This window comes from Nilaparvata lugens, chromosome 1 (genome assembly GCF_014356525.2).
Source record: "Nilaparvata lugens isolate BPH chromosome 1, ASM1435652v1, whole genome shotgun sequence".
Taxonomy (NCBI): Eukaryota; Metazoa; Arthropoda; class Insecta; order Hemiptera; family Delphacidae; genus Nilaparvata; species Nilaparvata lugens.
The window spans coordinates 26,253,190-26,277,058 of record NC_052504.1 but is presented as its reverse complement, the minus strand read 5'-3'; the positions used below and the strand labels follow the sequence as shown (position 1 = coordinate 26,277,058).

At 34.0% G+C, this 23,869-nt stretch overlaps 1 protein-coding gene across 1 annotated transcript; it reads left to right on the top strand.

Annotated features, from left to right (window-relative positions):
* Positions 1-29: 29 nt before the first annotated feature.
* On the top strand, positions 30-23,620 carry LOC111048731 (protein TRC8 homolog). The gene is made up of 9 exons (XM_022334678.2): positions 30-553; positions 2,135-2,648; positions 7,682-7,970; positions 9,204-9,433; positions 11,016-11,262; positions 13,229-13,362; positions 15,601-15,790; positions 17,876-18,093; positions 21,199-23,620. Exons 1-8 carry the CDS (start codon positions 283-285, stop codon positions 18,086-18,088), a joined length of 2,088 nt encoding a protein of 695 aa, XP_022190370.2. The 5' UTR covers positions 30-282; the 3' UTR covers positions 18,089-18,093; positions 21,199-23,620.
* The last annotated feature ends 249 nt before the right edge of the window (positions 23,621-23,869 follow it).

Here is a 23,869-nt window from a genome sequence, read left to right as displayed (position 1 = left end):
TTTGTTTCAATATTCATACTTTCATAATCAATTTATTGCATGCATAACTGGATAACTATTACATCATAGCTAAATGTTGGCAATGTTGTATCAGCTGATTATAATACCTGTTTTGGTTAGGACGACATTCGTAATCGTGATTTTCTGTGATCTGTGATAGATGTCAAATTTTGTGTGAACTGTGAATGCACCTCATGTGGATGATTTTTATAATGTATTGGTGGTTTTTTAATGCCTAACATTAAATGTTAAATGAGTGACACGATTTTTAATTGATTGTTCATGGCGGAATCAATGTCCGTGAGGAAGGTTCTGCGATTTGTTGATATTATTTTAAGAGTACCACCTCTGTTCATCATTGATGAATTATTTCGAACCCGATTAGGTCTTCAGCAAATTGACACTAGTAATTCTACTTTGAGCTTCATAAATGAAGTAGACACTTTAAGTGATGTGAATTTTTTTAGAAGGAAGTTAATATTCTCAGGAAGTGATACAAATTTTGACTCTCAGTTCTATAGATTTTTTGCTTTCCAATTACTTAGCTTTTTAGGTAAGATTTTAAAGTTTTATTATAAATATAAATAATACACTCAAACTCATTGAATGATGTGCTGTAATATAAATTTGTATTTCCAAACTCTGCAGAACGTATTGATTGTATTATATTCACTAAGTTCCATATTAAATACAGGAATTAAACACTAGCCTTGAAGATAGATTTTTGAAGGATGTATATTCCGTGTTGATTTCCGTTAAATAACCAACTCTCAGTGTCCAGTTAATTACATAAAAATACAGAAATAATTTAGGCCTATCAACTTTATTTAAAAACCAATGTTGTTTCTTTAGCTATTACAATAATTAACCTATCCCTTGAATCTTGAAAAACGTGCGGTGTAGTCGTACTTAAAAAATAGTTATCTCTAAATAACGTCTATATCGTAGTAGGCTATTGTACAAGCTTGAGACATGTGTGTGTGTGACAGTAAATGCACATGGTAGGTTTTTAATAGAATCTAAGCTAATCAATTCACTTTTTCCTTCGAGATTTGTCTTGTTTTGATATTAGCTTGAAAGTCAGTTTTATTTGTAACTCCTTGAGATATCAATAATATATATGACTTCGTAAAATCAAATGGAGTAGCCTATCTTCTTTGTCTGTGATAAGTGTTATCTATAACTGTCAAACCTGGGCAATATAGACTAGATGTCATGAAATAGTTTTTGATTTCATAGTTATCTTGGAAATGATTCCATAAAAGCTACCAAGTGTTGTGTCGGCGACATAGAACATAGACAATAAGACAAGCTTGGTATGGTGTGACTAAAGTCTTATTTCTATGATAAAGTGAATTAGTGAGCTCTTATGGCTTTTACTTGTTGGGGATTCTCTTACGGGAATGGCCCAACAACTGTTAGACCATTGGATGAAACAAGAAAACCTGGCTAGAAACGTTTGGTCATATCTGAGTTCGAACCCGGAACCTTTAGACTCTTTCAATGAATTGAATTAATTGGCTACACAATTAACCCACTGACCATTCAGGTGTTTTTTGTTCTTGATCAATATTCATAGGTTTAAAATTGTATAATTTAATACCCTTTGGAAATTTAAAGATATAAGTTACATTTCTATTTATTGAATACCTTCTATTAAAAATCAATTATCAAGTGTAATATCCTTTTCCAATTCATTCTGCTCATCTAGGTACTTCTTTGTTGATGGGTCATAAAATTTTACTTTGTTTTGTTATTGATTTCTGTTTGATATTTTGACTTGTCCTGTACATACTGTTTCGGCTCCATAAATTGAATTCGAATTTGATCCTTGTTTGAAAATTGGTCTCTGTATCTGAAAAAATGTCATCACTGAAAATTGAATAGAAAAAAGAATCCATCTTCAAAGTAACTGATAAACAATTACTTGGTCACTCATGGAATCTCCCACTAGTAGCAAACGTTTTCATTATTTCTTCAATTGAATGTGAGCCAATAATATAATGACAATGTAGCAGAAAAATAGAAACCGCATCCATCATTCTAAATACTGCAAAAGGACTATAGGTAGTTGAATGTGTTATTCTTCACGATTTTGGAACATTACTGTAAACATTGTTGTCCTCTGTTGCAGGAAGCAGCCTCTCTTTTTTGTCGGCATCATGCATATTCATGCTATGGACGAGACACCTCATAGTGCTATACACGTATCTAGTTTCGGTAGGCATGATATTCGTTTCGTATTGGGCGAACGTAATGACCGTACAAATCGTGGTCGCCACAACATCAGTGACACAGAGCAGTGTGCTGGAAGACTTTCTGTCGTTGAACATTGATAACTTGACGAATCCGGAATACTGTATGTGGCCGTTGCTGCAGAACTACGCGTTGCAGTGTGCGCTTGCCTATGGGTTTGCGTGCGTGCACCTGGGGCCACGGTACGCGTTGCTCCAGAAGTTGCTGCCTGCCAGCTTCCTGGCGCCCTCCATCTTGTCCCTGCTGCCGCTGCCTTCTTCCGTGCTGCATCATGCGCCCGTCTTCGCCGCCCTGTTGCCTTTGGCATTGGTCAAGTTTGTGCTCTGGTGTAGCGCGCTACCCATCATACAAACCATATATGGAGGATTTCACTATGCTAGGAACTTTGTGAGGTAAGTTGGCGCGATTAGGTCTAATCATATCTCTCTATGTTTAACATAAACTTGACCATTCATTTACTGGCAAGCATTAAGAAAGAATGAACCATTTATCTCAATCTAACAATATTGACAGTTATTGTCAATCAATATTATTTTCAAAATTCACATCTCATGTAATTTAATCTCTTTTATTTGCATAAAGTCGGGTGCGACTAAATAACATCTTTTATGCCTAGTCCACATGTTGGCCCAGCCTACAATGTGACCAGTGCCCAATCATGGACAGCGGTAGCCCGCGTTGGCAAACCACCCATCCACACACTGGCGCTGGTCGTCATTGGCTTTCATTGGGCCAGCATGTGGAAGTGGAATTATAACTAACATACTTCATTTCAACATTATTGCTTGTACAAATGAATGAGTTTAATCATAAAATGAAATAAATGAACATAAATTATTAAATACAAATGAAATATAAATAAGGCTGCTCTCTTAGTTTGAATGAAAATTAATCGTACGTAAATGAACTAATAGGCTTCAATAAACTGTATTCTAAAGTGTTGTCGTTCATCTCGTATATAAACTATCGTGTTGACGTCCATTTCGAATGCGGTGTGATTACTCACATCTATTTCAAACTCATTGGGATCGTTCATTCGTTTTCTGAGGTATTAGTAATATCGAGTTTCGTTCAAAAACTCGTCCAATGTAAGAGCAGCTTAATCGAGTTTCACATGTTAAGTCCATGTAGGATTTGACATGGTAAATCAATTTCAATACTGATAACGGATAACCTAACTTATTAATAAGGATAACATTCAAATTCAAATTTATTGTTTACATTGCTTGATCAACATAACAGCTCATATGCATCTATACAATTATGAAAACAAAGCATAAAACGTCGGTTTTCTTAATTAGGCCTAATAAAATTTGGCAAAAATTTAAATTATTTCCACATTAATCCACATTGGATCTTATTCTAGTTATTGTCGATCTTCTTCTTCTTCTTTTTAGCCTTTTCCCTTCCCTCCCTTATTGTCGATAAGCATGAGAAATAATGATTGAAGTAAGCTAAACATTAATTGACCGAGCGAAGTGAGGTCTAAGATTCAAGTCGACGGTTTGGCATTTCTCTTAATGTTTAAATGTTTTTATGTTGCGCATTTACGGCGAAACGCGGTAATATATTTTCATGAAATTTGACAGGTATGTTCCTTTTTAAATTGCGCGTCGACGTATATACAAGGTTTTTGAAAATTCTGCATTCCAAGGATAATATAACAAGAAAAAGGAGCCTCCTTCATACGCCAATATTGGAGTAAAAATCAGACTATAGAATTATTCATCATAAATCAGCTGTCTAGTGGACTATAACACTACCCGTTCAAAAACATCGAACATCTTGAAAATGTATCTTTCCATCAACGTTAGTAGACAGTTGACTATTTATAATACTACCCGTTCAAAAAAAAAATAAACATCTTGAAAATGTAACTTTTCATCAACGTTGTAGACAGTTGCAGCCAGACCTGACACTCACATTCCGGGGACGACACGTCACGGTACGATAGGACAGAAAGCTCTATATTTGGAATTTTTTCTAGACAATTCAAATTGATAGATTATTTATTAATTTTTGAGAAAACATAACAACAGGTCAATGTAAATTACTGTGCGCGAGGTCTACTGTTCACAGAACTACTAGTATTTTACCACTAACAAAAATAGCAATAAGCCCTTCTGCGTGAGTAGGAGTCGAAAAAAAAATTATATTATGAAAATAAATGAAATATTATGAAAGTGATGAATTTGTCCCTGAATTTTGAAAGTAGGCATAATTCCATCCTGAACAATTGTTGTTCCCCCAAATGATGTCATTTAAAGCATTTGTTTTATTGCTGGATATTTTTCAAAAAAATGTTTGGAGTCTGCTTCATTTTCGGAAACCAATGGATGAAGTGGTTCTGGTGGTGGAGTCAATTGAAACAATAATTTGACTTGACCACTGGCGCAACACAATCCGGGTGCTTCATTTATATACTTATATGCCCCACAGTACTGACACACAATGTTCATTGTGCTAATAGCAACAATTGACCGTGAACTTTACTCGATTGCCGAGTTATAGTTGAATGCAGCTCGCTGGAAATTGAATGGTTTATTCCCTTGCTGCTGATTTTCCCATACATATTTTAAATTTACAGCATTTCGAGTTCTAGGACCCAAGTTTGGACGTCGTTCGTACCGCGGCTTTATTAGGAATTGAACTTTTGTGAATCAGAAAGAAAATTGAAAAACAGATCAAATAATAATAAGTTTAAATAGGTGACTGAATATATGTGACTAATAACTAATATAATGTAATAACTGTAACAAAATAATTTACTAAAAATCAATTAATTCTGAACACTAAAGACAGCACACTATTATTCGAAACAAAGCTATGTCTTTAGTACATGTAAGTCTTTAACCTGAGGCCGCCCGCCGCACTGCTGGATAGTTACACACAGAACAGTCATTTTGTTTTTAGACGGGGCGTTTAGAATAAAATACATGGGTGGTTATGGAGCAGCATACACTCTTTTCCTCTATCTATCGACGGCTGTTGGATGACGCAATGATTATAACAGCTGATTTTTATTTCTGTGTGTGGCCAGCTCACAAATCTTCTCCCATAAGGATAACATGTAAACTTTGAAGGATCGTAGGAAAGAGTCCTGAAGTCGGATTATAAATTTGATAGGCCATAAACCTGGTCCTGAACATAAGGAACGCAACTAAAAAATAATCAAATTCGGTGCACACATATAAAAGTTACGTCAAAATTTGATGCTCGATTTTTATTTATATAGATATACAGGGTGATTCATAATTATGGTAAAATAATTTATTACGTGATAGTAGAGGTAAAAATAAGAAAAAAAGTTCTTATAAACATATATCCATAAACGCTTCATTAGATATAGCTCTCTAATGAGATGTAAGAATACATTTTATTCAACTTTTATTTAAATTTAGTTTACACAGCTTACATCTTTCTTTCCAGAATTGAATCTACAATTTTTATTGCGAAAAATTATTTGTTTACTGGTCATTAAAGAAAGTTATTGGGCATCAAACGTAGAAGTCTGTGTTTTTCTACTTAGATTTTTTTGCATATTTCAACTTTTCTCTCAAAAACTACTGACACTACAGCTTCCAGACTAGTTTTATTCAATTTTTCAGATATTTTTCCATATGAATCCAGCATAAGTTTTTCAAAAACTAGTCCCCAAACAATTCAGCATCGGTGTATTTCACCAGAGGAACTAAATTCCGGGCGAAATCTTTCACCCTGTATAGCTCGCTAATGAAGCGTTTATGGATATATGTTTATAGGAACTTTTTTCTTATTTTTACCTCTACTATCACGTATTAAATTATTTTACCATAATTATGAATCACTCTGTATACATGGAAATTTACTCTAGTAACTTACTCACCCTTTATAATAGATCAACTAAAATCAGTTTTATAGCTCTTGCCAACCGATAGCGTAAACACTAGCTAATTATACTCTTCATATCAACACCAGTTCTTATTAGATTACTCATTAAATCAACATGAATCATTGTAGACGATTTGATTTTTCAAGGTCTCAATAGCTGTTGTTCGTTCCAACCTGATACATATTCAAATTCTCAATACTCTGTCCTTATTAAGGAATATAATTATTTCTCAATAATGACTAGAGAAGTGAATTTACTCTTTTATTCTTTTCACTCACAAGTGCAAGGAACGAATCTGTTTTAAATTTTCAAACGCAAATGAATTCAATCAATTCTAATAAATTGACTTGATATATTCAATGACACTAATATTACAATAACTGCAATTGAAAGCTATTCATAGATTATTGGTGAAGTCTGAATCAAAATAGCTTCGTATATTGATAATTATGATTTATGGAATGTCTATATAAATAAAATCAATTATAGGCTAATTAGCAGAGACTCTTCAATTTATTAAAAAATCATGACTGATTATCTAAACAAATTAAGCGTGAATCATCCCTGTAAATTGGTGAATTTTGAAAAAATATATTCATTCAACTTAATACAATTGAAATTCAGAAATAACTCGGGATACTATAACATATTTTTGTGAATACTATAACATAAAATACGATCAATCACACAAACTATGATTGTCTATAAGAATGTTATTTTTGTGTTATGATGAAAAATGAATCTAGATTTGAGTTTAAAATTTTCAAGTACTTCACTCAAAGGTAGTCTATACAGAATTGCCAAGTTGATTGAAGTACAGCATAACATTCCAAGTTATTTTTGAATTTCAATTGTATTAAGTTAATGATTTAAAAAAATAAAAAAAAGTGATAGTAAAATTACTTGAAATTCAAAACCATTTCCTCATTTTTGTTTCTGTGGATTGATCGAATATTAGAGATCAATTGAAAGCAGTTCAAATCAATGTATGAAAAACTTTTGCTTCGGAGTATACCTCTTATTAAGTTGTATTGAATATTGAATGCATCATTTTAATTCCTACTTTGGTCGTAATTGAATTTATTTTAAATATCGTATCATTCTTTTCTTTTTTAGGGCTACTTTTAATATAAATCAAAATATAAATGAGTACCCTTTTAAATTATTTTGTCACGATATAATAGTTACATGATTAGTAGCCGAAACATGTGACAAAATGTTTTAAAAGGGTACCCAGATTTATATTTTTATTTGCACCATTCTTTGGTATCATACTTCCAAATCGTTAAACTGTAGTGTATTAACCTAGTTTTCAAAAACAATACAATAATTAAAATCATTTACTACCACTAACTCAGTGGAATAAAGATGGAAAACTTATATACAGTTAGTTTCTGTCAAAACAAAAATACTACTTGCTAAATTATTCTTGATTTGTATGCAAGTGGGATGTCAGTGGAAACAAAATTGTCAACTCAAGGGTAATAATATGGAATATATTGTTCCTCAGATATAAATTCTATTGAACTGATGAATGTTGATGTTGTGTTGCAGCAATTTCGGGCTGTCTACGCTACTGGAGACGCAGTGGCAGCGTCTGAATGTGCCCTGCGTGCTACGCACATTCTGGCTGCTGCGTGTGGCCGAGCATGCGGGTGCGTTGGCCTACGACCTGTGGAAAGGCAACAATGCCTCGCTATTCCTCACCGATCCCCCCCTGCCAACTGTGCTCGCCGCCTTCAAATCGCTGCTCATCACCGGTTGCGACACCCTCACAGCTGTGCTCGGCATGACCTCCATCATATCCTACATCTGCCATTACATTGGCTGTTTCTTCCAATGGGTAAGTGTTCTCAATTGTTTGCTATTTTTCCTAAGGCCAGCCAAAGTTTCATCATATAGGTATATTCCACCTCACTTGCAAGAGCACACAAACGCTACTTTCAATCTACTGTTTTCATTAGTCGAAACGATTTGAATTTTCGAGAAGAATAGAGCGATTTGGTAACAAATATATCATTAAAACATAAATATCAGTACAGAATATGTTGAAACGACTCATGAAACACGAAAGCAGTGATGTAAACACAACATCTTTGTACTTGAAACTCCACTGAATACTTGAAGTTGTCCGAAAAAAACGATAGCAACCGCAGAGCAGGTTCGCCAAATAGTTCACACAAACGGTCAACTGTAAAAACTCGTTGGAACAGAAAGATTTTCTATTCTTCTCCAACCATTTGTACAGCGCTTTACGCCGACATACCTTAATCGGAAGCTGTTAGCATTAACGTCCAGGTTTTTATCTGTCCAGTAGAACCTGTTGGTGAAATGTGGTACCCTAAGAATGATGCCCATCTCTAGACTTGAGTAAAATGAGGATGATGATAATGAATAACCGATGAATGAATTCACTGTTTTTGTTGCGTTCTAAACCACTGGGAAGTAATTTTGAAGCTGTATGTAAGCGTAGTTGTCTCCAATCAGCCACTCTTCCTACAGGAAACCCGAGAGCGTGGTGCTTATCTAATCTTTGCGATTAGTTACGGCACAGTATACATAGGCTACAGTATGGAAACTCGGCGAGTACCCTAGCACAAAAATCCTCCATCTTGTTAGGAAGTTCTGCATTGTAATAGTATTGATGGGAGGATCGGATCACTTCACTGATCCGGATAAATTGATCTCGTTCACTGCCGCGAGCCAATCAGAAGACAAGGATTGGAACTTCCTAAGGTCACGTGACGTGTCTAGTATTTATGCCATGTAAAAAGCATTGGTTTAATAGGCTTTTGATTGACAGTTTCCATTCTTTATCTATTCTGTGGTTATGGTTCTCACAGTTGATTCACTCTCCTCTCACTAGTTAATCTTTGTAAAGCGTTTTCATGGTGAATCATCAATTTGTTATATATAAACTTCAATATCATCATCATCATAATCTTTACTTCAAGGATTAGGTTTTTTAATAACCTGTTGCCGGTACCAAATATATATCATATTAATTATGTGTTCCTTTAAGATGTTCTTTTAACATAATACTCTTAAGTTTAATTGGATTTTTATGTTGTTTTAGATCCTTTTAACCGGCGAAGAAGATGATAAAAGTATAGGCACAGTGTCAGCAATACTGTTCTACATCCTCGCACTTCAAACAGGTCTAACGACACTGGAACCAGAAAAACGATTCATCCGGCTTTGTCGCAACTTTTGTCTCCTGTTCACAGCTCTTCTCCACTTTCTGCATAACATTGTTAATCCTCTTCTCATGTCACTCAGCGCATCGCACAATCCATCCATACACAGGTCAGCAATCTCTCATTGACGTTTCTCACAAGATTTGTACCAAGCAGATCCAAACAATCTTAGATAGCTTGATCTTAAGTCCAAGCAGAATTTTTAGAATAGAAGAGATTGTTATTAAACAAAACCACATGTAGTTCAATTGAATACCGTCCTCATAAAAACAGTATGAGCATATCGCATTTTGTACTTATCAATTTCATGCGAGATGCTTGATTTTTTTCTCATGCCAAGTAGCTAAAAGCCATTGGATTAATCTCTCAATAAACTCAATAATATAATACATATTGTGTATATAACTAATCTGAATTCAACAAAATATCATGATTCTATGTAATAAAAACAACATTCAATGAATTAGTTATACATTTTAAGCACCATAACATTTTTTACATTTTTGTTTGAAAACCATTGTTTAGTTTGACTCTTCAGTTGAGAAAGACGTCATCAATTCAGTGATAATTTTAATATCTTACTAGCTGGCCTGGCGAACTTCGTACCGCCAAATAGTTTTATGCATCTCATGACAAACTTTAGCTTGATGCACACCTGAGGAGGCGCGATGCGGCATTTTATTTATATAGATAATTTTCCAACTGCAAAATAAATAATTTACTAAAAATCAATTACTTTTGAGCACCGAAGACAGCACAATCATTCGAAACAAAACAATGTCTTTAGAGCATATAAGTCTTTAACCTGAGGCCGTACTGCTGGATGGTTACACACAGAACAGTCATTTTGTTTTTAGTTGGGGCGTTTAGAATAAAATACATGGGCGGTTATGGAGCAGCACAAACTCTTATCTACCGACGGGTGTTGTATGACTCAATGATTATAACAGTCGATTTTCATTTCTGTGTGTGGCCAGCTCACAAATCCTCTCCCATAAGGATATTTAAACTTTGAAGGACCGTAGGAAAGAAGTCGGATTATAAATTTGATAGGCCATAAACCTGGTCCTGAACAAAACGAACACAACTAAAAAAAAAAACATCAAATTCGGTACACACATAAAAAAGTTATCGAATGTCAAAATTCGAGGCTCGATTTTTATTTATATAGATGATTTTTCATAAAATCGTACTGGAATTTATAAGTTAGAAATTGTTAAAAATTTTGTCTATAAAAAGTAGTAATATTGTATTTTATATTTTTAAACTATTTTGAATAGTTTTTATCATCCCACAAATGAATATCGTTGCAGAGAATCTAAGAGAAGTCGATGAGATTCTTGATAATCACAAACAGAAACATAAGCAAATGATTGCTTTCCAGAAGAAAACATGTTGAATTTCGATTTGCATCAACAAAAGTAATATACATACATTACTTACATAGCCTGGAACCGTAGATTCTCCCCGCTTGCTTCTCCCACAGCACCCCTCCAAAGTTCAAACCTGCAAGCAAGGGGTTATAAAGCGAGTATATCTCGGTTCCAAATCAAGTTATTGAGTTCATTATTTCCAAATAAATTCTCTATCCACGTTAATCGTATTCCCTACCTCAACCACAAATTATCATTGTTGAAATATGCTACGAATATGGGTATACAAGATGAAAATGAATTTTTTTTTTATTTCAGACATGTGAGAGCATTAGGCGTATGCCTATTTCTGATAATCTATCCTTCTTCGCTGTTGATCTACCTGTGGACCAATCATCCAATCAGCACATGGCTGCTCGCTGTGTCTGCGTTCAGTGTTGAAGTCATAGTCAAAGTCATTGTCTCGTTGCTCATCTACATGCTGTTTTTGATCGATGCAAATCGTTTGACTTTCTGGGAAAAACTGGATGACTACGTGTACTACATTCGTGCATTTGGAAATACGGTAAGAAATTAAAAAATCTTTTTTCTACAACTGCGCGTAAAAAAAGAATTTACATACTCAATTCTCCTCGTAAAACAGCTTATTTCTGAGGAGAATCTACTTTTTCGCTCGCTAATCATTCGCGCATGCGCAGAAGTGTTTCTTTATGCTCGCCAATCAGCTGATAATAAGCAGCTCGCCAAAAGTAGGTCAGATCTTAATCAAAAAGTCGGTCATTGTACCAGATAAAATATAAGCAATTTAACAGGTTTGGGCAGTTGTATAAAAAAATGTGTATGTAATTCGCGCCTAATGCTTCTTTATCGCTCTTGCAAAATTATCACGCTCCGCTTCGCGTCGCGTGATAACTTTTTTGCGCGAGCGGTAAAGTCGCGCATTACGCTCTTAATACATAAATAGTTATTCACAGTCTTACTGTACTCTCATCTTCGTTCCATAAAGCCAAGTTATCAAAAGGGAAAGCATGTTAATATCGGGGCACCGAGCTTTGCTCGTTATTTATTTATTTATTGATAAACAGAACACATATCTTTAAAATGATTGGGGAAGGACTAACAGGCACAGTCCAAAACTGTTTCAAACCCGAATTTCGATTTATACACTACAGATAGTCCAAAAAGTAGGTTATGTTCCATACACTTGAATTCAGGTCCAATTTTCGGTCCAAACATTTGAAAACAGAAAAGTTCTAATTTAGATTGATTACAAACAATTTAATAACAAAATAACACGCACTAATCACTTAAAACTGTAAAATAATGATTAACTTTGAAAATTATGATATACTCTAATTTAGAATGATATACCATGTCATGTCAACAAATGAGATTATTTTGATCAAGTCAATTAGAATTTCTAGATAATAGAATTTCATGTGAGATAAGGTGATTGATTCAACAGCTGAACATAATTCTGTCTCTCTCCCACACATGCACTCGTAACTTCTGTTATCGACAACGACGAAATTATCATCTGTTTTTCCAAGGATGGATAATTATTGTCCTTCAGTGAGTTTTCCCAGGGATGAGACCCTAGTGCAATCGAATTTTTATATCACAAACCTGCTATGTTTCAATTTTCGTGAAAATTGTTAGAGCTGTTTTTGAGATCCGTTGGACATAAATATAAAACCAAATAACCATATAAATAAATACATAAATTGCTCGCTTAATATAATAGGAACTATGCATCATTTTTATTGATAATAATCTTCACCAAAATCGTGTGTGGCAATCATCAATGTCTGCATCAGGGCATTCTGATGATTGATAATTTTCAACCATTAATAATCCCTTCAAATTCATTACTCGTAAGTAATCAATTTCTTCTTTGTAAATACCTCTTTCATGCATTTAATTCACCCAAAAGCACACATGTTCCTTGGAACAATTTGACAAATCTGCTGAAAGTTTTTCGAGGATCACCTAATAGCTATAGACAAAAGGGAGTATTATGCTTCCTGTTACATGCCACCTATTGTGTCGTTGTCTAAATATAAGAATTTCATCATATCCCGCCTATATTGTTATAATTAGATGCACTGCGCCGAGGGTCTATTTCTACATACACCACATCTTGATGGACATACACCACTTCTACATCTACATAATTCATCCGTACGATCCGTACTATAATTTGATGGTTTGTAAAAATTCAGAAGTACAAATTTAGATATTATTTATCGATATGGGCCAGAAATAATATTAATTATCTAAATAATAATCATGCGCATGTCGAGCATTATTCAATCTAACTATCATTAATCTTCAGATTTCAGATTAGATAGCCAGTCTATTTAGACTAAGTAAGTTATCATAAATTTATAACACGATATTATCACCATGATCAGCTATCAAGTCACTGTTATTTATTAATGTTTGGAAATCTCTTCTCAATTTCAGTTCAATTTGCTCTAATGATTTCTTTCAAATTTTCATTAATTAATTTTTATCATGGTTGCTTCCAGGTTGAGTTCTGCTTTGGAATATTCCTGTTTTTCAACGGAGCGTGGATTCTGCTTTTCGAGTCCGGAGGTGCCGTAAGAGCAGGCATGATCGGAATCCATGCCTACTTCAATATATGGAGTGAAGCCAGAGCAGGGTAAGATTTTTCTTGATTCAGTCCTTTAATGCTTCCTCTTGATTTACATCCATTGAGAAAACATCATGTCCTTATGTGAAATTGAGTATAATACAAAGTGGTGCAGAGGAAACGCATGTTTTTCGAACCGCCGTCGGCGACGGGAGGGGATACTGCCCTTGAACGAATGTTGGCAGACGGCCCATACTATGCCGTTTCATTCGCTATGGAGCGTTGTAACGTACATCATGTGTTTACTGTCGAGCAGTTTTTCTAGAAACAATGAATCTGTAGTTTCAGTGCAACTTCTTTTCCGTAAATATTTTAGAGTAGGACGTCGAGGTGCAGTGCCTGATCGAAATACCGAACTCCAATGGGTTGCAACGTTTTTCATTCTGTGATGAAAAAGAAACCATCTGGTCTTCCCCTCGCAGTTCGTACTCCGGAAAATGTAGACCGAGTCAGTGTCGTATAGTTCTGAGACCATTTCGTCTAGTCGATCGTCTAGAACTAGTAACAACTGCCGTTCTGACTCGGACTACGTTTTCCGGAGTATAAACTGAACTGGGAAGACCAGGTGGTATCACAGAACCAGTACTTCTTAACGCTACAACCCATCCAAGTACAGTATTTCGATGAGGCACTGCACATCGACGTCCAACTCTGGAATATTGACGGAAAAGCTTTGCACTGTGACTACAGATTCAAATTGTTCAATCATTCTAATTGAATTGTGAGAAAGATCAAATAATCCGGATTTTTATGATGTTGGTATCTGTTAAATGACAACAATTCACTGATAATTCATGAGCTGTAGCAGAAAACTCTTTTCTAAAATTTCTGTTCACTTCAAATTTCTCTAGACATCTTCCATTATCAAGCATTGACTTGACATTTTCCAATCCCAAATTTCATACAACCTTATAGTCTTGGGTTGCCCTTCATAATCACAAGAAATGCCTATTATGTAGAAAAGAGCTGTCATAGTCATTACCAGAGTATACAATCTTGAAAATTGTACTAGGACTTCGCATATTATCATTCATCTCCTTAAATACAGAGTGGACAGGGAGGTATGGATGATTTAAAATTACTGCTAAACCCTAATTTTTAAACAAACCTCAGAATTTATTTTACTAGTGAGTACTTCGGATGTTGCCATTACAAAAAGCTAGGAGAAAAAAAACATAGTCAACATACGTAAGAAAAATAACATCTGTTAACTGGTGTACGCTTTATTTCGTGAAGATGTCGACTAGCATCCTCGGTTACCGAACCTGTCACCTTGTCATTATATTTTTCAAGAGGCTACCGTGAATCACATGTTTACATGAGCGAACCACGTTCACTTGAAGCCATGTGTGAAACAATAACATAATAATTCCCAGCAGTAGCTCGTGATACTTCAAAAAACGATACCCAACTTCTATCGTCTATACGAGTGTATAGCCAAAAACTGAATTTGATAGATATTTTTTTCGTACGTAATCAATGTTTTAATTTATTCCTTCTCATTTCAAGGCAATATCCAAATACACTATAGGAAGATAAATTTTAAGCTTTGTTTGGAAATGAGGGTAAAACAGTTAACTCAAATCATCCTTACCTTCCTGCCCAACTCTGTATAATACAGTGCTCACTGTTTGAATAGATAATAGTTAAAATGAAGATTAGAAGTGCTATAGGTTCTCATATTACAGGATCTAGTTATTCTCTCAATGTAACCTGAAGCAGAAACTATATAACTGACCAAAATCCCTGAAATGCAGAAATTAGACTAATATTCTAGTGAGGTGAGACAACTTAATTACAAGAGGCTCAAAAAGGTTTTAGAAAAATTTCCCTTGAGCTTATGAGTAAAAGTTCTCATTGTTGAAGATTTTATGGGAAAAATTTATGTGTAACTTAGCAGTCTTCTAAATAATGAATCACAGTGTAATGTTAATGTTTACGCCTAATTGACTGTGTTTTCTTTTTTGTGTCTTAAAAATGAGTTTTATTGACTGAAGGTTTTCTTTTTAATTGCATTGCTACTTATTGAGACAATACATATAATGCGGGTAGAAATAACAGGCATTTGTCCTATTTCGAACCCTTATTAAAATGAAATAGTGTTGAGATTATGTTGAATTTACACATAATTTTACGTCCAAAATGACTATAAACTAAAATATATACCCTAAAAATATTGTACTTAACTAATTAACTTTATTCTGTCTGGACTAGTAAGAAGTTATATTCTATTCAATTATGACGCAGGTGGAACGTGTTCATGAAACGAAGAACAGCAGCAAATAAAATCAATTCACTACCAGAAGCAAGCGAATCACAGTTGCAAAAGCTAGATGATGTTTGTGCCATTTGCTATCAAGAAATGCAAACTGCAAAAATCACTCGTTGTAATCACTTTTTCCATGGTGTCTGCTTGAGGAAATGGCTGTATGTGCAAGTGAGTATAGACAACATTTTGTTTTCTTTGTCTTGAAATCATATTTGTACTATATATTCTACATTTGTCCAATTCTTTTTTCATTTCCTCCTTCACTTTCGAATCGCGTTCAGCTAAATCAGTTGAAATACATAGTTATGGAAATTTTTGATATCTTTGATCTTTCTCCATCAAGCATGCTATTTTATTAAAAAGCATAAATTGACATGTGATAAATTATTTTCTTCAAATAGATTTTAAATAAAATTCTTGTATAAATTCTATTTTGCTGTAGAATTTTTTAAGGCTTCATCTCTGAATAATTGGTTGGACTACCTATTTAATTTGATTATTTTAATGGAGTTTCAAAATTAATTATGACTAGTTTAATCAACGTGTTTGGTTGATTAAGGTGTAATAAAAACGATATTGTCAGTTCCAAATAATCGTTTCTAATACAATTTTTATTTCACCTTAATATGGAGAAATTTCATAATATCTCTGCTCATAGTGTAAATTAATGTTTGGTTGATTTCAGTTTAGCCATATTCTATTAGCACACCACCCTATTAAGTTGACTGTCAATTTTTCCTATAGCTGTAACTCAACGAGACCTTGATGATTGAAATAATAAGACGTTGACGTTGTCAATACCTCTATATTTGCTTAAAATCAATTTAAATCACAAAACCAGGTTTCAGGACTACCCCTGCCACACCTTCAGCTGAAATGATGTGGCAGGTATTGCCATGAAACCTGGTTCTGTAATTTAAATTGATTTTGATCAAATATAGTGATATTGACAACATCAACGTCTTATTCTTTCAATTATGAAGAAATACCACAACATCTCCTCCCATACAATCAAATTATTGAGACCTTGATGCCTGAAGGCTCTTGAGAACTTGACTCCATCACTTTCTTGGCTTAAGGTACCTTTGCTAACAAATTTAATAGCAAAATTATCCTCCACTAGCATTGACAAAGTATTGATGCATGTTACTTGAGTATGCATGGCATTACCTGCTAATGCCACCGAAAAAAAATTATCTATTCAAACATGAATAATTATTCAATATGATTATGTTGAATTTAGATTCATTTTCATACATATCCAAATATTATGTTGAAACTGTAACACAGCCAGTTACACACACATCGATTTTTGTTCGTACGATAATTTGCCGTCCTTATGAACTCTATCAGATTAAACGGAACTTGACAAACATCTCTTTGAAATCATCTGTTTAAGCTTATAGAATTTTTAAGGACGGTAAAAATTGTATGAACAAAAATCGATGTGTATGTCTAGCCTTTAATCAGTGTGTACGCTATAATTCATATTTATCCTAGAATCGTAAAGGTGCGTACAGATTTACGCGCCGCGAACATGAGCAATTCACTTTTAATCAGCTGATGCCAAGCTTTTTATATCTGTATCTTACCGTTTCTGTAAAAATACAGATATAGTCAGCTGATTAAAAGTGAATTGCTCATGTTCGCGGCGCGTATATCTGTAAGCACCTTAATAGGCTCATTAACCTTCCGGTAGTCGCGCCCTACTCAATCACACGAGCAGTCGCGTGTTGTATTTTTTACAACATCCAATTTTCCAAGTGTTATGTATTCTGTTTACTGTCAAAACATATTAATTGATTGTATAATTACTTTTTCCATCTTCTTGGATTATTTTACGCCTATGAACATTTGGATGATTACCATTTCATAGCCCAATAAGGTACATCAAGCAAAGCCATCAATTCTGTGTTATTGGTTCGTTTACAGTCCCCGTATACAGTCTTTCCCTATCTTGTGCACTGTCGCGACTAAATAACACCTAAAGACTGAACCATTGCTCGGTTGATACTGCAACTCAGTGGAGTGATGGGAGAAAGTTTTGGAATGCATAGGCGACTCATTCACTGACACCACCCCATTCAATAGTTTTGTGAAGCAAAAAAACTGACACTGTTGTACTTTTTAAAACAGCGCGACTGACGGAAGGTTAATGTATACTTTTGTAGCCTTTAATTAATTTGTACGCTATAGATTCATATTCATTGTAGTTCCGTAATAGGCTCATTAATGTCTACCTTTGTTTTGCAGGATCGTTGCCCGCTCTGTCACAAGATACTCTACAGAGTGGACAGCTCCGATGAGGGCAAGGATGGGGAAGGCGACGAAGGGGAAGATGAGGACCAATTAGAAATTGGAGAGGAAGCTTTAGATAACTATGAACCAGTGGCTATAAATGCCAATACATTAGCAACAAATCTACGTCCATCGCAAGTTGAAGAACGCACACCAATCGCAAGTTGAATAAAGTATGTATTTTTCTATCTTTCAAATAAAAAAATCAACTCTATCTTCAATTCTCTATTGATTCAACACTCATTGATTTAGAATTTTTTGGTTCTCAAAAGTTACCCAAGTTAGAATGAAATGAATTATCCAAGTATATTCCATAGTCTTGTCCCTAAAATGCTCGTCTCATTGACATTTATCTTACTGTAATTTGTATTATTAGTCTGGGTAACACTGAAATTAGTCTTTATTAGTCTTTGGTTTAACATTGAAGCAAGTAAGTCTATAAGAGAGCGAAATATCAACTTTTCTCTCCCCAATCTCGTGCAAGTCAATGGGCTATCTAGATTATTCATAAAGCGTACTTTTATAAGAAAGAAAAAGAGCTCAAAGAAATTTTTGATTTTTCACAATATGAAAATAATGCTTAATACTAGCCTTGCTGGTGGTTATATTTCTTTGTGTTTGTGGTCGAGTTGATATTACAGTTTTTATAGAAAAGAATGAAATTACTTCATTATTTGATGACGTGGTGAAGTTTGGACAGTAATGTCCACCCTACCAATCAATCACGCGTTATTAAAAACATTGTTATACACTCTGATTACAACTACATTACTAGTAATTCATTTAATGAGAGACCAGTTTCTGTTGTTACGCTGTTATCAATGTTCACTATTATCTCATTGAGTTTTACGGCTTGGTGTAACCATCGACATGACATGTCTATCAATGAAATCCATAGAATAGATCAGTCTCCAGTATTTTAAAACTGGGGTATCGAAAAGCATCATCATAGCAACTTCTCTATTGAGCCCATAATACAATAAATTGATGTAACACTGGCTAAATCATCAATAATTAATTTGCCAATACATCATTATCAAAGCGTAAGATAACTATTCTAACATAGATAAGAATATACATTCAGCATAGCAAATTTAAATTTGAATATCCTGTATGGATCAAATATGAACTCGGTACATGATCTTTTAAGAAGAGAGCCTCTCATTGGCCTGATCATGACAGCCCATAATGGCAGATACAAATAACTGCTACTGTATTTTAACCAAAAAATATGGGCGCTCTTGGAAATTAGTCTATATAAAACTTTTCAGAAGCTGTGATTACAAGCAGGATTATAGAAAATTTCTCAATTATTCTGAATTGAATTATGAGCTCATTTATTTTTGCCTATACAATACCACTTATTTCATTCAGCATAACATTGTAGTAGAAAGTGAAATTTATCCTTAAAAGGAGTCTGAATCATCTTTGAATTCGTCTTAGTCTGAATCATCTTAGGGCTTGTAACTTTTTTCAATCGTTGTTGTTTTTATGTGACACTCAATAATTTGAATGCATCATCTACTGTAGACGTGTCGTGTCTTGAAAGATGAAAGGCTCAAAAATTTCAGCAGCACTAATATTTTCAATTATGCTAACAAAGGTTTGGAATGAACCTAGATTAGATTATAGAGATATTATCTCTCATCAGCTGTTCGTAATCTCATGTTGGCGTGATGACGTCACGGCCCCCTCAATATCATTAATCTTTGGCTAGTTACACACACATCGGTTTTTGTACGTACGATGCTTTGCCGTCCTTATAAATTCTATCAGATTAAACAGATGATGTTTGTCAAGTTCCGTTTAATTCGATAGAATTTATATGGACGCAAAACATCGTACGTACAAAAATCAATGTATGTGTAACTGGTTTTAAGGTCAAGGCGAACGCATACATAAATCGACGGACGTATGCAGACTGAGGAAAACTCCCTTCCCAGTGTTAGGATGTTGCAACGTACACAGATGTTCCGTCTGTCTTGTGTGTCTTGCGTCTTCATGTGTCTGCTCACATCTGCATGCAGACGTTTGATTTTTTTCTGTCTGCACGCGTCTTTAAACAGCTGTGTGCGTTCGTCTTTGAGGTCGGAACACACTTGACCGCTCCAATCACGCGCCGACAAGAATCCGAAGGAAGAGAGAAAAAAACGCAAGAAGAAAGACATAAGTAAGGACAAGCTCTGTCACGGTATTTGTTGCCGGCACAGTCACATACTTGTTTTGTTGGTAATGTTGCAACATGAATAGCGAACAATTTATTGAAGAATTCCTGGTTCTATACGATCAAGGTGTTCAAAATATCAGAGTGCCATTTTTTAAAACAGTGAAAAAATTAATTCAGTTCAAGTGTGAGAGTGTTCATTAAATTGATGTAATGTGCTATAGTCCGTGCAAACCTTAATCTGCAGCGCGGAGCTTTAAGGCCAATGTTATTTCAATAGAACAATAGGAGATCACGGTTGCCGTTTCTATGCTGATTCTATCAAAAAGGCTTACCCTCTCTTTTTCGCTCTTTCTCACAATTATTTTACACGCTCTCTTGATTCTGTGAAATCTGGCAGCGCTATACTCCATAAGACTAAGGTTTGCACAGACTATAGCTAATTGGTCGTGGGTTCAAATCCCGCCGTAGGCATGAACGTTTGATCATCTCATAAAATCATCCTCTCACTTGTCATTACCCACGCACAAGCAAAAAGCTCATGTGGGCATCATCCGCAAAAAAATCATTTATGACGGAGACATTGGAATGTGTGATGGCTTTCAGTCACACAAAAATAAAATTATGAGTGAGATCGATCATTGATTGATAAAATCACTCAATATAATATATTATATTCGTATCCATATTCATTTATTGATTCAATCATACACATCATTCATTAAAATTATTGGGGGAGGACCAACAGGCATAGCCCAAAACCCTGCTCCTTCCCCGAATTTTGATTCATATACTACTTCAAAAATAGGTTACGTTTCTATCACCTAATAAATATAGTGCAAATAGGATTGCTACTCTTCTTTCTGCTTTCAATAAATAATGCCTTTTTCATATAGTAAAAATGTATTAGAATGTAAAAAACTTTATTTCGATGCACTGTCCCCACTACCTCCGCCTCCTCTTCTTATTTTTCTTGATTCAGGGCTAAGGCAATCATTGCTACATCACAACACTTTTCAGTTGTTATATCCCTAAATTATCCTTCCAAGTAGTATTAATTATGTACAATAGTGTTATAGATCAGATTATTCACAATATAATTTATATTTTTCAGGATGAGAGACAAGAAATCTTCTGGTTGTTGGAAAAGTATTCTATAATGGTGGAGAGGTGTTATTACTGTAATTATTAAGAGTGAAGACTTTTGTTAATTTCTTATAGGAATTGAATCAGTTTATACAAATCTTTTACAATGAAAATTGTTGATCACTAATTTCTAGAATGTTCATTGTTACTTATGTACCAAAATCTAGTATTAGTTTGTATCCTGTGTAACTACCAATGACAAGTTGTCACACTTATTAAAACTCCACTATGAACTGTGCTTGAGGGGTGAATCACCCGATTAACGTACACGCTATATTAAAATTCATCAAATGTATTATAATTACCACTTAATCGAAACGACAAGCAACATTTAAATTAGACTAGTTTTAATTCATTACCAATAGATTCGATTGTTGGTCACTTTCAATTTTAGTTTTTTTTTTCAATTTGTATGTTTGTAAGCGATGTCTGAATGTATTTTTGTAAAATTTGGGAAACTTTAGTGATATGTTTTTGTTAATATTATTTGGGAGTGATATACAGTATATATATGATCAACATTTACTTCGAGTGACTGTTGAACTGCATTAAGTTGGTGATCTTCTATTAGTTTATCTACACTAGGTAGTTGTATGTTTTCAAAGTCTTGTCAAAACTTATCCACTCACTACTTTTTTTTTAGTTATTAATACTCCTGAAATGAGCATTGATTAGTTACAAAGGAGGTTTAACCGTTGTAAGAAAGTGCTTTAGGAAGTTTAGTAGCTCATTTCCCCACAATATTACATCTTCAATATTTTTTCGGTGAATTTATTGGATCTCAGAGTCAATTGATTCACGTGTGTAAGTAAATTATTGAATATGGAAGTAAAAAGTGCCTGTTTTCCTCTAGGAGAGGAAAATACCTTAATGCTCGATTTCGAACGTAGTTACCAAACTTTAGTAACGGCATGATCCGTCCTCTCCTATATCGATTGGTTGATTGGCTAGCTCTATTATAAACTTTATTCATGATGCAGTTTGTAATTCTAATTTTGAGGTTGTTGTTTGTAACTGTATTTAATCAAAACCGTGACAGTCTGTTACAAAATTATTCTCAATCAAGTTTGATTACTGATACTTAGAATCTCAATGGTGGATCAGAGATTTGATTGTGTTCGACGTTAGTGTAACCTGCTTCGTGTAACCAATATTCAATCTTATGATCAAATTAATATGTTTGTATTACTGTATCTCATAAAATACCTTACAGATAACTATATCTAGCCACATTGGATTGAGTTTTCTGTTAAAGTCATTTAATGAAAAAAGGTTATTGATCTTAATTTTGGTCGATCATCTCCTTTGTGAAAGAAATATTTTCCTTATCTAACCGTTGATTTTTTTCTCGTTCTTGTTGCAAAGACCATGTCTAGTTTTACACCTTCTACTCTTTCAATAAAAACCGTGATATTGGAAACGAATTTTCTAATGAACATTTCATCATTCATTTTTTTGTCAGTTTGATTCATTTCTCAATTAATTGGCTAATATTACAGCCAATGAGTGGGAGTTACTGGAAAATAGTTCAAACAATATAACCTCTTGAGTGAACCATATAATTCTTACATCCGCAATAAATTATTGACCCCATTTATTGCTAGATAACAATAGCAACAAGCTTGACTTGATTGAAAATCACGACATTTTCGTTTAAAAAATCACTCCGTTCCGCAAATTGCAAACTTAGAATGGTATATTATTTGTAAGAATCATGTTTTTTATTTTCATACTATTATTATCCAGGCATAGAATAAATAGCCTAATAATGCTGATTTCCCCAACGCACAAATTATTTCAATTTATTTTATTAATATTAACGCGCAAAATTGTTATTTTATTAATAAATCAGAAGTCCTGCACAAATTACCATTAACAACTAGTCTTATTATGAATTATTATCGCTTAATTGATTTTTTCAATAATGTCGTAGAATTTGAATCTCATTCTCAGCAGTAATCATATTCAATTATAAGCTTTTGGCTACTCAATAGTAAGAATTCGTTTTAATAATAATAATTAGCTCTGTTACGAAAAATCCTTAGATACTACCGACGTTTCACAGGCTAAATTTTATTCCTGTACAGTAATGCAACAGAATATAATTTTACTCTTAATGGAAATTGAAGGAAAGTGATTATTTCAGCAATATTCAAATTTAATGAAAGATTTATTTCTATCAATGAATGTTGTTACCAAAACTTATTGATTCATGTTTCAATTGTATGAATTATGAAACATGTTTTAATTTAAATGATCCTCATTTCTAGTATTATCTGTTCACTTCATTGAACCTCAGTTTTTCTGAGAGCGCTTTAAGTAATTTAGTTTGTTAATCAGAATCAATCATGTTTTGATCTGATTTTAATTATTATTTTATAAACAGGTACCGTAATTGATATATCAATAAAACATTTCTGCGATTATTGTATTTGTTTCATATCACTAATCTTCCAATTTTATCAATTAGTTTCAATACTCGACAAAAGAAAATGCCTATTGATTTCTTCATAATTTTCGGTACGAATGAATAATATTAGGGAATAAGGTGTTACTGTACCTTTTTAAATTCCCTGTATAAATATGTTTCTTGGTTGGCAGGTCTATTTTATTATTGTGACAATTCTTCCTTTTTGTGT